This window comes from Ciconia boyciana, chromosome 3 (genome assembly GCF_034638445.1).
Source record: "Ciconia boyciana chromosome 3, ASM3463844v1, whole genome shotgun sequence".
NCBI classification, from domain to species: Eukaryota; Metazoa; Chordata; class Aves; order Ciconiiformes; family Ciconiidae; genus Ciconia; species Ciconia boyciana.
In genome coordinates this window covers 66,243,611-66,256,937 of record NC_132936.1, presented here as the reverse complement: position 1 = coordinate 66,256,937, position 13,327 = coordinate 66,243,611, and the positions used below count along the sequence as shown (strand labels likewise).

The 13,327-nt window shown below is 41.4% G+C and overlaps 1 protein-coding gene across 3 annotated transcripts in view; it reads left to right on the top strand.

The window, feature by feature from the left end:
* Positions 1-5,210, top strand: part of NHSL1 (NHS like 1) — a 186,802-nt gene extending 181,592 nt beyond the window's left edge. For 2 of the 3 annotated variants that reach the window (XM_072855952.1, XM_072855951.1), the window contains exon 8: positions 2,835-5,210. In XM_072855952.1, the coding sequence (XP_072712053.1) occupies positions 2,835-3,558 (724 nt within the window). In that variant the 3' untranslated portion in view covers positions 3,559-5,210. The remainder of the gene's footprint in view (positions 1-2,834) is intronic. The other variant, XM_072855953.1, reaches the window with a different exon arrangement.
* Positions 5,211-13,327: the final 8,117 nt, after the last annotated feature.

Below are 13,327 nucleotides of genomic sequence, written 5' to 3'. Positions count from 1 at the left end.
ACCACAAAATGAAACGTGTGCACCATTTAAACAGTACACACAGAAGACCATTACCACTCTCTGAACTACTGAGCTTCCTTTTAGACTAGAATTGATGTAGTGGTAGTGCCATCTTGTGGCTCTGTCTTTTACTTCGAAATTTAGAGGGGCCGTCTCTTTTAACTGGTCACAGAAAGTGCTTGGCAGCATCCGCATAGGTTTATCTAGGTGTTTAGTCAGTTTGCGCATCTGTGCGTGAGTTCTGCATCAGGAGTACTGAGGGACGGGAAAAACCTGTTGTGAGAACATGGCCGGGAGCTGGGAGACTGCAGCACTTGGGATGCAAATGCTATTTTTTCATTTTTGAAACGATTCCGTTTCAGATGTTACAAAAATTACATATATATGATACTAACTTTTTATAACTTACAGTTACCCCTGAGGACTTGGCCTGTAGGAGCTGTTCTAAAAATGGTCTGTTGCATTCATGTTGCATGGCGCTCCATAGGACTGCGACAAATCTGTTTTTAGAATGAAATATTCTGGCCAGTAGCCTTTCTCCATTATGTATGCAGATAGAGAGTGGATCTCTGTGTGTATGCACATACATGTAATTCATGAGTTTATGGGGAAATGGACAATGGAACTGGATGTGACGTAGTTAAAACTGCTTGACACATTTGTTATTAAGACCTTGCTTTTGCTGGCTTTAGACTTGAACCACTATCTTCCTTAGCTGTTAATTAATAGAAAACGTTTTATTTTTCCCCTCACTATTTCTAAAAGCTATTATTTCAGTGATTGGCACTCTTGAATATGTGCTTTGGAGTAAGACAAGAAATTTAGTGGTATGTGCATTAAGGGCAGGAAGAACAATCTTAAGTCACAGTTTTGTTTGAATATATACCCTATCTCTGTCTGAAAAGCCACCAAAATCAAATTTGGTTCTTAATTTTAAGTTTCTGCCATAATTCATACATGCTGAGAAAAGCTGGTTAGATGCTGACAGCAAACTGACAGCTCTGCACTGCGTTCACAGTCTTACTGAATTACTTCAAGCCAGGATAACTAAGTCTTTCCCTGCAGATCTTTGCAGTTGAATTTTTCTTTCTGTTTATTTGGCATTTCATTTGGTTTTTGGCAGCAGTACAACCCCAGCATTGCAGTGTTTAAAGATACCCATCGGCAGCCAAAACCCTAATGAAGGGAAATCTTTTCCCTGTAACTAATGCACACACATGTTTGCATACAGACTCGCAGAGCACCCAAGCACCAAATTCACTTGCTGCCTACAGTACTGACACACAGTTAAATCTAGACAAGGTTCTTATGTTTGCCACTACTGAAGTCGTCATTTTATCCCTATGCTGTCTTCTGGTGTCCATTCATCCTCAGGCTGAATGGATGTTGGTATTACATTCTTCTTCCAGAAAGGCAGGTGGAGGCAGCAGCAGCTGAAAATAACAGCTGTTAGAGCTGCCTGTGGGGGGTATCATAAGTGATTGATGCATAAACTTCACCACTTAGGAGAGACAGGATTGCTCCAAACTCTTGGCAGAGTTTATGGCAATGTCTGTTGCTGCCACCTACTCAGCTGATGGATCCTGCTACTTTGTTTTCTGGGTTTTTTTATTATCAGTAGGCTGCAATGCATAAAGACATTTGAGCTTGCCTTGGCAAAATCTCAAGGTCTTTAAGAAAGTACAGCTAAAGATCACGTTAAGTAAAAACCTGTTTTACAGGGGGAACGGTCTGTATCGAACGCACGCTTAATAAAAATTAATATGGAATTATCACATGATAATCTTGTATTTGTAACAAGTCTGCTGACTTGTTTTAAACTTTCGCCAAAATAGCATATGTAAAATTAGCCTTTATACAATCCTTTCGAATTAATTCTTGCTTAGCCTGCAAAGAAGCAAAGCAGCTTTGCTACAGATACCAGGCATGTAATACATTTCTTTCTTTAAGATTTCTAATAATGTGAAAATGGGGCAATAGAAGTCCAGTTTCCACTTATTCCCAGTTCCATGATTGTTTCTTAATTTTGTTTTTGTTATCCCTGCACTTCACATTTAAATTAAAAAACACCCTTTCATTTGGAAAGATAACTTTCATGTCAGGAAGTTGGTCTCTCCTTCATTTAGTCGAAGAGTTGCAGTGACAGAGCACCAACAGAACTGTGAATTTTGTCTGTGCATTTTAATAGAAGTTAGAAAACTCAGTTTTCACTATTCATTTAATGTTTGGGTTGGGGAGGGATTTTTTTTTTTTTTTTAAATCATTTAATCCAGAGTGGTTACATGTGGCTCACTTTATCTTAACTTCAGCAGCAGTGCATTGCAATATCCTTTTCTAAAGGCAAGTACACTAAGCTGCACTTCTAATTCTCCAGAGAGCATCAAATGAAATAGTAAATCAAAACAAAACAAAAACCCCAACATACTCTAGATGACATATTTTTAATCACATCCCCAAACTAACAGATAAATGGCATTGAGTATAATCTTTATAATGCATTAGTCTTAGCAGCTGCATACTGACTCCAGAAAACCTGATTCACTAAATTCACGAAAGTGTTTTGGACATCAGTATTGCTAGTTTTAGTAGTTTCATTGTTCCAGATTTGCAGAAAAAGAACAATAAACTTAGCTTATCCCTCCAATACCTGCATTAATGCCTATACAGTTTTGGTGGTGTTCTTACTCATGCTTTAGATTTAGATTACTTCTCCCTTATCCCTCTCTCTGCTTTAGCTTAATTCATTGTCATCCCTGTAAGATGAGTTTAATTAGGGGAGGTAAAAAGTTTCATTTTTTGTTTGGTCCTCTTTCTTTGTTGTTTTTCAAACTCAGATCCAAAAGGAAAGTCCTTGGCCGTAAAGATTCTGAAGACGACCGTACCCGCAACCATTCTCCATCGCCCCCCGTAACTCCCACTGGTGCTTCCCCAACCTTAGCTACCCTCAAACAAGCCGGATCTATTCAGAGAAGTGTTCGCAAGAGCAGCACCAGCAATGACAACTTCAAAGCTCTGCTGCTGAAGAAAGGGAGCCGCTGTGACACCAGTTCACGCATGTCTGCGGCAGAGATGTTGAAGAACACGGACCCACGGTTCCACCGGACAAAGACGGATGCCTCCCCCGACCTTTCCGACAGCCCTGCCAGTTGCTCACCCAGCAAGAGCAAACGGGCCCAGGAAGAGTGGGCCAAGAGCGAGGGCCTGATGCCAAGGAGCATGTCCTTCTCTGGCACTAGATACGGCCGGTCACGAACGCCCCCTTCTGCTGCCAGCAGCAAGTACAATGTCCGCAACCGCATCCAGAGCAGCCCCATGACCGTCATTAGTGAAGGAGATGGGGAAGTGGTGGAACAGTCAGAGGGCAGGGTCCGAAGGACTTTGGAAGAGCAGCAAGAGAGGCAGCTTGATATGTTTAACAGTGATGAAATGGACATGAATGACTTTCCATATGCTGAGGAGGCAGGCTGCAAGGAGACCTTGGATCCAACCCATCTAGACTTAATGACTCAACCAGGTACTTCAAGGAAGTATCTAAGCCCTTCAGCTGAAGAAAGTTAAAAGGCAGTGACGAAAGGCATTGGATATTAGTCTAGAAAATGACAGAGGACTAGATTCCAGAAGAAAGCCCAGACCAGGACAAGTTTACTTTGCTGAGCATTTATTCTGTGAACTGCATGTGTGTGTTTAAATGCTAAAGCAATGATAGTTCTGCATGGTTGGGTTGGGGTGGGGAGGACTTGCTTTGAATGAGTGGTCTGTGGCTTAAAGAAAGTTAACAGTTGAATTTTTTTGTGTAAAGCCTTAGAAGTCCTCTTGTGGGGGGGGGAGTTTTCTCAGAGCCTGTAGGGGTGTGAAGTTTTTCTTTTTCTTGAGACTGCAATTGTGCAAGCAAAATTTAGGAATAAGCCTGAAAAAGAGGAATGGGAAGGCTTCTGTGGTACAAGCTGGACGTTTGCTTCAAAAGCATTGTATTGGTGCAGTGTAGTGCATTGGTTAAGCAGAGAGAGGCACGATGAGGCACGTTCACCTATGAGAAGGTAGTAGGGCTGGTGCTGGGGTTGCATGGCTTATTACTGGGGTATGCCCCAGTCTAAGATGAAGCGTGTCCTGCTAAAGCAACTAGGTCACCAGGTTATGAATTGGTCCGGGGTACTTTTTTTTTCTTTTCCTGAGGGAAAATGAAATCCGTAGTTAACACGGAAAAGGGAGCCGAGTTTTATAACACACTACTAGCTGCTATGCAGCCACACATGTATGCTTGGTGAAACACTCATTTCCAAGTGAATTGCTTCCTCGACTAGAGTATTCCCTTAGAGAACTGGAATGACTGGATGTGTGTGGAGGATGCGAGCAGACAACAGAAAAGTGGGAGAGGAATTAAGCGGTGTACTGCCAGAGTTTGGAAGGGTTACATTTCTGAATTAGAAAGCAAAATTTGACTTTAAGAACTTGCACTACAGAGCTGTAGGTGGAGCCTGTCTTTCAAAATTGAAACTTGGGAGTTGTGTTTTGCCAGAAGTCTTTCTTCCGTTTGTCAAAATGGGAAGATTATTACTTTTCATCACCTGAAATACAGATACTTGCTAACTTTTGGTTACCAAAGAATAAGTTACAGTTACTTTCCTTTTTGATTTGCCTGCAGTATTTCTCTTCTTTTTTAACCTTAATAATTTAGTGAGGTTCGTTTTTATTGTATATTTTACAGATAATAAAAACATTTAACGGTTTTCCAATTGTAAAGAAGACCATTAATTAAAACTGAAATATTGGCTGGAGGTTTTGGTTCGTAGTAGGAATTAAGCTTTTAATTTTTAAGAATAATTTTGCATCATTTGATGGCGTGCGCAGTTTTTGTATTGTTTGTAAATATTGAAAGTTGTTAAAATATCTTTTGATCTCCCTACCGTAGAATTTATACATTTTTAGATTGCTTTTAAGGAGAAAAAGCACTCTTTGTAGATTATTTATTTTAGAGAAATATGCTTGTAATCTCTTTCTTCAATCCTTTACTTGTTAGTAATGTAAATTTCAGGGGCCTTCGTTTAACTCTTCCCTTCACAAGAGGGGAATAGTGATGAAAATGCTGTGACTTTGCTTCAATAAAGAAAAAGGCTGCCAGTTGCCATATTGTCTTTTGAGTTGATTAAAATCTCCTTCAAAAGATGTGTCCTGCAGAGTATGGCAACCCACTGAATACCATAAACCATGCATCCAGCTACTAATCTCCAGTTTTCATTGCAAAATTTACTAATTCACTTTAGAGACAACTAAAGCGTACTTACATATCCATCCCATTTTGGCATCTCAATGCTGAGACTAAAAAAATTGAAATAATTCTAAGATTTTTTCCAGTACCACTTGTGAGTGTTTCTACTACTTCTCTCTTACCTGCAACCTGTCCCAGAAAACTAAAATTCTCGGAGAACCAGATTATAAGCAGAGTGAGTGAGAAGTGAAATGAAGTGGAGAAGGTGAATCCAGCTGCACTCACTGGAACCAGGGTGGAATCAATTAACAGCAAACTTTGTACAATTTTTGCATGCCTAACATATTTAAAGAACCATTGGATTTTTTTAATTAAATGAAAACCTAATTGGATAAAGTAGATAATTTCAGATATTGTTAATATTGATCTGAACTACATACTGTTGCAAAGAGATTGTGCAAAACATTCTGCAGCTGCTAAATGTCTCATGAGTGTTGCTTTGGTGTTTCTCCCAGAGCTGATCCCATGGAACATAGAGCGCTGTGTCCTTTTCACAGCAGGTGAAAATGCTACGTGTAAATGCTAACTAGTGTAAATGCTTTCAAAGCCACGTGTAAATGCTAACTAGTCCTCATGCCATCATCCTGACAGGACAATACTCAGGCTTTGTTTTATTGTTTACAAATGGGGAAATCATCTAAGTGAAAAATTGCAGCATTGCAGAAAATCATAGTTCTGGTGTCTGCAACTTCTGCAGTACTTTGCAGCATTTTGCATGAAGTGCCTGTAGGAGGGAGCCCAGCCCGCTTGTTTCCCTGATGCTGGCCAGCTGATGCTGCCAGTCGTTTTTATAGGCTATATGAGGAACTCTTTGGAAAGTCCCGGCTTATATGCACACCATCTTGTCAGTGCAGGTAGGTGAGATTAAACTTAAAGGTAGCATGGGCTGAATTTCTTCTCTGGCCACAGGTAGCCTTGATGCTCATCTAAAACCCACATCTCTTGTACGGTGAGTTTGGGTTGAGGCTCAGGTTTTGGCTAGTGTGCAGAAGGCAGTGTTTATGCAGCCCTACTGATGTTGCTACATGACTACATTTTACACAGTATAAGATGTAGTGAAATACATTAAATGTGCTGAAATATGTTTAATAGTGCTTATAATGTATTTATTTAGGCAACTGATGGAGCTTTCTTATGGCGATATCGCCATGTCACCTCCCCGCTGCCATCATCCTCTGTAGCAGCACACAGAATTGGTTAGTACCTCAGTTTTCTCAGCAATACAGTCCTTGGCCCAAGTTTCCACTACAAAACCTTAAGAGCACGACAGCTTTAGGCTGTGTTTTCTGTACTGGCAACAACTTTGGTGTGTATGTAGTTATGCTAAGGAAAACATGCTTAATTTCTGTCACGCCTCCAACTTTTAAGTTACTTCCTTCCATTATAAGCTTCCTCCATAGTGAGGTTTTGCAACTGTGGCTTTATTGGGCAACAAGTATAAGTTTAGCAAACCTCTGCTAAAGACATCCAGACCAGTAGGAGAGGAGGAAAAATACACAAACTTTGGCCATGCTAAAGAAAAGAAGGAGACTGTTGTCATCCTGATGCTTAATGAATCATACTGTTACAGGGCTTGTTCAGAGTTTACAGTTGGTTTACAGTTTGCCTCTAAAACAAGAATCATTATTGAAGCTAGATGTGAGATTAATTCCTGGTTTTCCTTTTATTGGGGAATGGTTTTCAACTTCAATCTTTTCCTAAATTTTGCTCTGTATTAACTCATTCTATGCTTCCTTTGTTTATGTTCAAAGTTTGTTCTTACTGCTGTCGGATGTAGGCAGCCCCAATCCCCCTTAGAATTAGAGCCCTTCAGTTGCTACGTTAATACATTCATAAGGCTCTGTGGCATTTGGAAGCCTTCACTATTTATATACTGGAGAGAGGAGAATTTATTATCTTAATTTAAACAAAGGATGGGTATGCAAGGAGCAATAGCTTGGTGAGAGGAGGTTTGGAAGGGTACTGGAAATCAGTTAAAGGAATTGGGAAAGAAGTGGATTTGATGAAGACAGGGGTTTGAGGAACCAGGACTGGATGCTGGTCCATGCATGAGGCTCAGCCTGAAAGAAGGGGCAGAAAAGGTGAAGCAGGGAGATTACTGAGAAGAAGAGAAGTACAGTGAATGCATAGAGCAACTATAAGGTATGAGGTGGGCAGGCTAATGCAGAGTCTTGAAGGTAATGAAGCTTCAGCAAGTACAGAAGAGAAAAAAAGGCAAAGGAACAACGGGATAGTCACAGCAAGGGGAAAGAAAAATTTTAGCCTATGTGTTTCTTCACAATTCAAAGGGTATAGAAGGCCAAAGTCAGTCAAATACGGAAAAAAAAAACATTTTAGAAGAGGAGAAAGAGGAAATTTCTGTGAGCTTAGAGAAGCAGTAGTAGGCTGAGGTGAGGAATGCTGTAGGACACCTCTGGCAACACTGGGCAGGCGGCTACAGGCTTGAGCACAACTCCTGGAAGGGCTTTTCTCTGCACAGAAAAGCCATGCCTGAAATCTGGAAAGAATATGGGATCAGGAAGATTAAAGCTCAGATTCATCCTGCCTAATTTCTACCAACAACCCTGTGTCCAGTGATTCCTATGGACTGGCTACAGTTCTCCAGACACTTGTGTTCTGGTAACTTGCTAAACCTTCGGTCGTTTCTTGGAGCGAAGAGAGGCCACTTGTGCATGCAGCACAGGGATAAGTGTCTTCATAATATTGCAAGCAAATATATCTTGTCAGGTATTGTTTGGATCCCACGAAGTTCTGGAAAAGCCATTTATAGCAGCAGTCACCGCTCCGACAAAGCTGTTGCTATAGTACCCTTAAGTGGATCAAAATGATGCATCGTTTGCTTCTATAAGAGAAGATTAAAAGGATGGACTTCAACAATAAAAGAAAGTGTTAAAAAAATTACAGTGGCAATGAGGAATTGTTTTATCTATTTAAAATAACTTCAGTGCCCACTGAAAAAGAACACAAAGGTACAAATTACATTAGCTATGTAATGTACAATGTACATTATATTAGCTTTCTGAGTTCCCTCCTTATACTTTATTTTCTGAATAACTTTCAGAAGTTATTTCTTTCATGGTGAAGACTAGAAAAGTCTTCTGACATAAAATTGATAATTTTCTTGGTTCTAAAGAGGTGTTATCAACTTTAAATCAGAGTGCAGGTGCATTAAAATCTTGCAGGTATTCAGTACTGGGTCATGACTGTGGCCATACGGGTGTGAATTAATAAACTCTCAACAGAGTAAAATATGGAGATGTTTGATAAAGAAGTGCTATGTCATATATTGTTCTGAAAGACTGGGTAAAAGCCTTGATAGTGCTTCCCTAGCAGAATGAGTACATTTTATGTTGCAAATTTAGCTCTTTGCAGTTAGCTTCTTTCACATAATGTGCAACCAACCTTTTAAGGGCCGATCGATTCTTCTCCCAACAATACTAATGCAAAATGTCATTGATTTTTAGTAGGAAATTGTCTGTTAATAGTGAATCCAAATGCGTGTGTATATGCATGTGGGGGGTATATACAGAAGAGAGAAAGGCCAGTCCCAATGTACATGAGTTGCTTCTGTCTGTAGTATACTGCTCTATTTGTGCACCAGCCTTCAGTATAAAAACAGAAAGTTGAGCTACTGAAGGAACAAAAAAAAGTAAAAATCTGCCAGGACAGGTAGGTTGCAGAAGTTTCTGCATATTCACTACCTCTTGAAAAAAAACAGTAAAAACTTAAGTTCTGTGTTTAGATGGTAAATCTAATTTGTCGGGGAAAAAAAAGTAGGTATATGAATTACAAAAGCAACTAACTAAAATCTGGCAACAAACAAGAAATACAGGGAACAAAATGTCCTAGCTGCAATCTGAAGGAGAGTGCTTCCACAGTGGCAGTATTTAAGAATTGCTTAACTCCCACGTTTTTGTACGTCTCAGCAGTAAACTAATGTCTTCTTTAAAAGTCAGTCAAATATATGTTGTAAGCTCCTGAAGGCAGGAATTTCTGTGTCCATTTTTCTGCAACCCAGTGTGAAAAGAGTGTTAGAAACATAGCTAGTAATTTCATTTGGAAGAAGTAAACTGATTTCTAGGCCAGTTTAAAACCGGTGAAAGAGCATTGCAGTGCCAAGAGCATTCAGTGCCCAGTGCAGCATCACCAGTTGAGAAGCTGCCCTAGTGGAGTCTGAAGGACGGTCCCATCCTTCTCTCCTTAATCGGGATGTTGTAATACGCCGCCTGAAAAATGGTGATTGTTGTAAAGTACTGTGCCAACTGGGAGCTGCAGCGTAGTCAAAAGAATTTTTTAAAAGCCCAGATTTAAGTAGTCAGTACAGCAGTCACAAACTAGGGAGTGATAATGATTTTAATATATTTACCTTTTTGTAGAGTCCTAATACAAAGCAAAAGTACATTTCAGAAAGGAGATCTTAAGGCAACAAAAATGTGTGCACCAGGGAGCATGTGGCTGGGAGCAGAGGGCATGCAGTTGCACAGAAGTCAAAGTGTGGCTCTGGGGTAGCTTATATCCGCTTGCAAGCCACGGACATGCCGTGCAGTACCAAACCACTGGCGATCCCAGATGGGACTGCCATATTGCCATACACAGCATGCTTGGTCTTTGAGGGCGAAAGTCTGTAATCCAGGATCAACCAAACTTAAATTCTACAGAAAAGTCTCTGTGATGTGGTATACAGGAAAAAAGGTGTACCTCAACGCAATATTCCAGAGTAGCCCTTTATTTATTCCAACATACAACATTGATAAGACTGCTTTTCTCCATTTACTGATGTGGCTTTTTCCAAAACTTGTCAGAAGTGAGGATTGTGGCACGTGGGGACATGAAAAGCAGTTGATAGGTTATTTCTCTAAGATTAAAAAATCACCAGCACTACTTTGTTTCTAGACTGTTAAGCACAACCCTAGGCAAGAGAGCTTGTGTAAAATCAAAGCTTTTTCTGAAGTGCAGCTCTGAAGCCCAGGACTGACGATGCAACAAATTGGCCATCTAATTCATGGGATGAGTTTCTTGTATGATGTGACAACCTCTGTAGAGCCAGTCTGGATTTTGGGAACAAAGAAACTAAAAAATTACTTTCTATGCCACAAACATGGTCTGTCTCAAATGATCACTAGTGTCTGGGAAATTGCAGTGTCATCCTAGAAGAGAAACTGTTAGTCCATGTTAGAAGTTACCTAAAATGTTTGCTGAGAAAAGAGGGAAGAAAGTATCTTGACAATAAACGGAAATTGTCTTTCTCAAAAGCCATTCTGGTTGTTACTCTTGTTTGTCAGACTTTTTCTTCTTTGGATGAGCCACATCTCATGTCATCTATTAATTTATGTAGACTGCCTTAGTTAGCAGTGTTCTTTCAACAGGTATTTCCTCATCCTGCTTCAAACATCTTGCTAGCATCAAGACATCTTTGTGATACGGATATATCTTCTGAAGGCCTGCCAGGAATATTAAATATGAAGGGAGCCTAAGCTTGATTGTCCTTTATGCCCTAGTCTGTAGACCATAGACTCCCAAAGTTAATTTGTCTGGGAAAATGCCATCAGTGGCAGGAACTCCTGCTTCTGTGCTAGTCCACATGCATACATGACAGCATGGGGGCCTCCAGCCTTGTTGGCTCTTCAGTTATTATTAACAGCTGAAACCTTTTCATTTGCTAGACTGTGGATTCAGAGGAGAGTTTCCTGCAGTTATATTTCTCTCACCTCTTCTAACATGATTTGCCAACCCTTTGACTCCACTACCTTTCCCCTCTTAGCATGTCTGCTTTCCTTAATTACAATCCCACATGCCTTCTTGTCATACTCCTACACCAGAACTCCAGAGACTGAGCCTGACCTCCAAGTTCTTGCTCACCATCCCATTTCACACCCAGCTCCCACAAACTAGAAGCTCGGCGCTGTGTCCTTAGCCACCCCACCTTGTCCTCACACCCAGGGAAGGACTGCAAACCGCTACAGACGGCAGTGACACCACTTTAGCAATAACAGTATGGACAGGTACTTACAGTGTGCACTTCAAAGCATGGTGGGAGGTGTCTCTGCCGTCAGCACCCAACAGCAAGTCGTGGTTTGTGCCCAGACTGGGAACCTCTTCTATAGCCTGTTAGCCTACACCTTGCAAGACTGTTGCCTACAGTCTATTTTACTGTGCTCTCTTCACCTGCAAATGTTTGGGTTTCCTAAATACCTGTGAAGAGAGGTGGCCCTGGGACAAAAGACAGCCTGTATTAAACATCTTTTCAGTGAACAAAGTGGTAAGATAAATGGCCGCACATCTTGATTTGCGTTTCTCAAGAACTTGATGTCCTGACAGAAGCTACCTGGAAAAGCAGAATTCCATCAAATAGGGCCTAATTGGGAACACTGTAAACAACAGAAAAGATCTACGTTTTTCCTGGTAGTCTTCAACTGCACTTTTCAGCAGTCTCTACCTCTGAGAAGATACTGGAATCTGGTATTCAGTTTGTTTCCTTCATGTTTGCAAAGTACTCACGTTTTTTTCCTCTCCTCCCTAGCTCCTGTTGGCACAATGTTTTTATTGTGATATATGAACAACCAATGTGGGATAATAATGGAAGATTGGCAAGGAGGATTATCACCATGCTCAAGTGACCTGCAGCTGGGGTGTAAAAAAACACGTATCACACAAAATATTTTTTAGTCCTGTGTGCTTGACAAGTAGAACATCTGTGTTTAGGTAACACAGGCCTTGTGGTAGACTTAGAGGCACCCTATCGAACGTGCTTGAGATTCCTGCCCTGCTGTGGGAAAGATCAAAGCACAGTGGTAAACTACGCCTGCGCGAATCCCTGATAAACAGGCGAAAACAGCAGGCTCGGCGATCCTCTAGCATGGACCGAGCCCCGCGGTGCCTGTGTCCCTGCTTGTGTGCCTCTGCCTGGGTGCTGCTTTGGGGATCCCCTGGTTGGCAAGGTAACAAAAATGAATTTACTCTTTGCATTTCATCCATGGTTTTGTGGTTGTTCCTGTGTCCTGCCTGTGCTGACTCACACATTTTTGCATAGTTGTCAGGATCCAGGAACAGCCATGCCCTGGCCGGCAAAAAAAGCCAGGGACTGGGGAGGCCATGACAGTGACTCCCCATATTCCAGGATGGCCCAGTACTGAGCACTGGACCCCCATGGCCACTTTCCTGGCTACATCGGCTCTGCCGGAAGCATGGCCTGAAATAGATGATGGGGCGGTGGTTGCCCCCAGACAGTTGAAACGGCTGTGCGTGGGTTGCCATGGAAAGCAGTATCAGAGTCTTCTTGCAAGTTAGTGGGGAGATGGGGATGGTTATTAGTTACCAGTCTTAGAGCTCTTGATCGTGAAGTTGTAGCATTACTGAGTAAAATGAGAAAGTTGGAAAGGGAAGTCGGGACTTTACAAGATGCAAAGGCAATCGCGCAAGAAGTGATTACTACTCAAGCAGAGCAGTGCCATGAGCTGCAAGGTACTGTAGAGTGGTTGGTAGCATGTATTGCTAATAAATGAAGGGACAGATACGGAAAAAGTAAGGTTTCGATTTCCCAAGTTCATGCTCTCACCACAAAACCTTCATGGGATCCTGAGGAATGGGATGGAAATATCTGGAGTGAATCCTCGAACTCCAAGGTTGAGTTTGAATTGGGTGTAGAAGGCAGGGAGATGGTAGAAGCACAGCCCCCATACAAATGAAGGGGCAGCAGGAACAAGCAGATGGGGGAGTGCAGGTCACGTGTACTTACACACTGAAAGAGTTAGGGGAATTTTTAGAGATCTATCAGCAAAACAGTGAGGAAGGCATACTGGCATGGATTTTGCGAGCTTGGGATAGTGGAGCTGCATCTATCTGTTTATTAATGGGTGAAAAAGATTTATTAAGCCCTATAGCCAGTGATGATCAGATACAACGAGGATATGCTCAGTTGCAAAATATCGGAGATCCTGATGGGCAAGATATTATTGCACCTACGCTCTATCAATGGATGTGGGCAGTTTTAACAGCATATGCTGAACCTGCCGAATTAATGTTGTCCCTCAGAAATTGGTGTAGGGTATTGGAGGAGGGTAT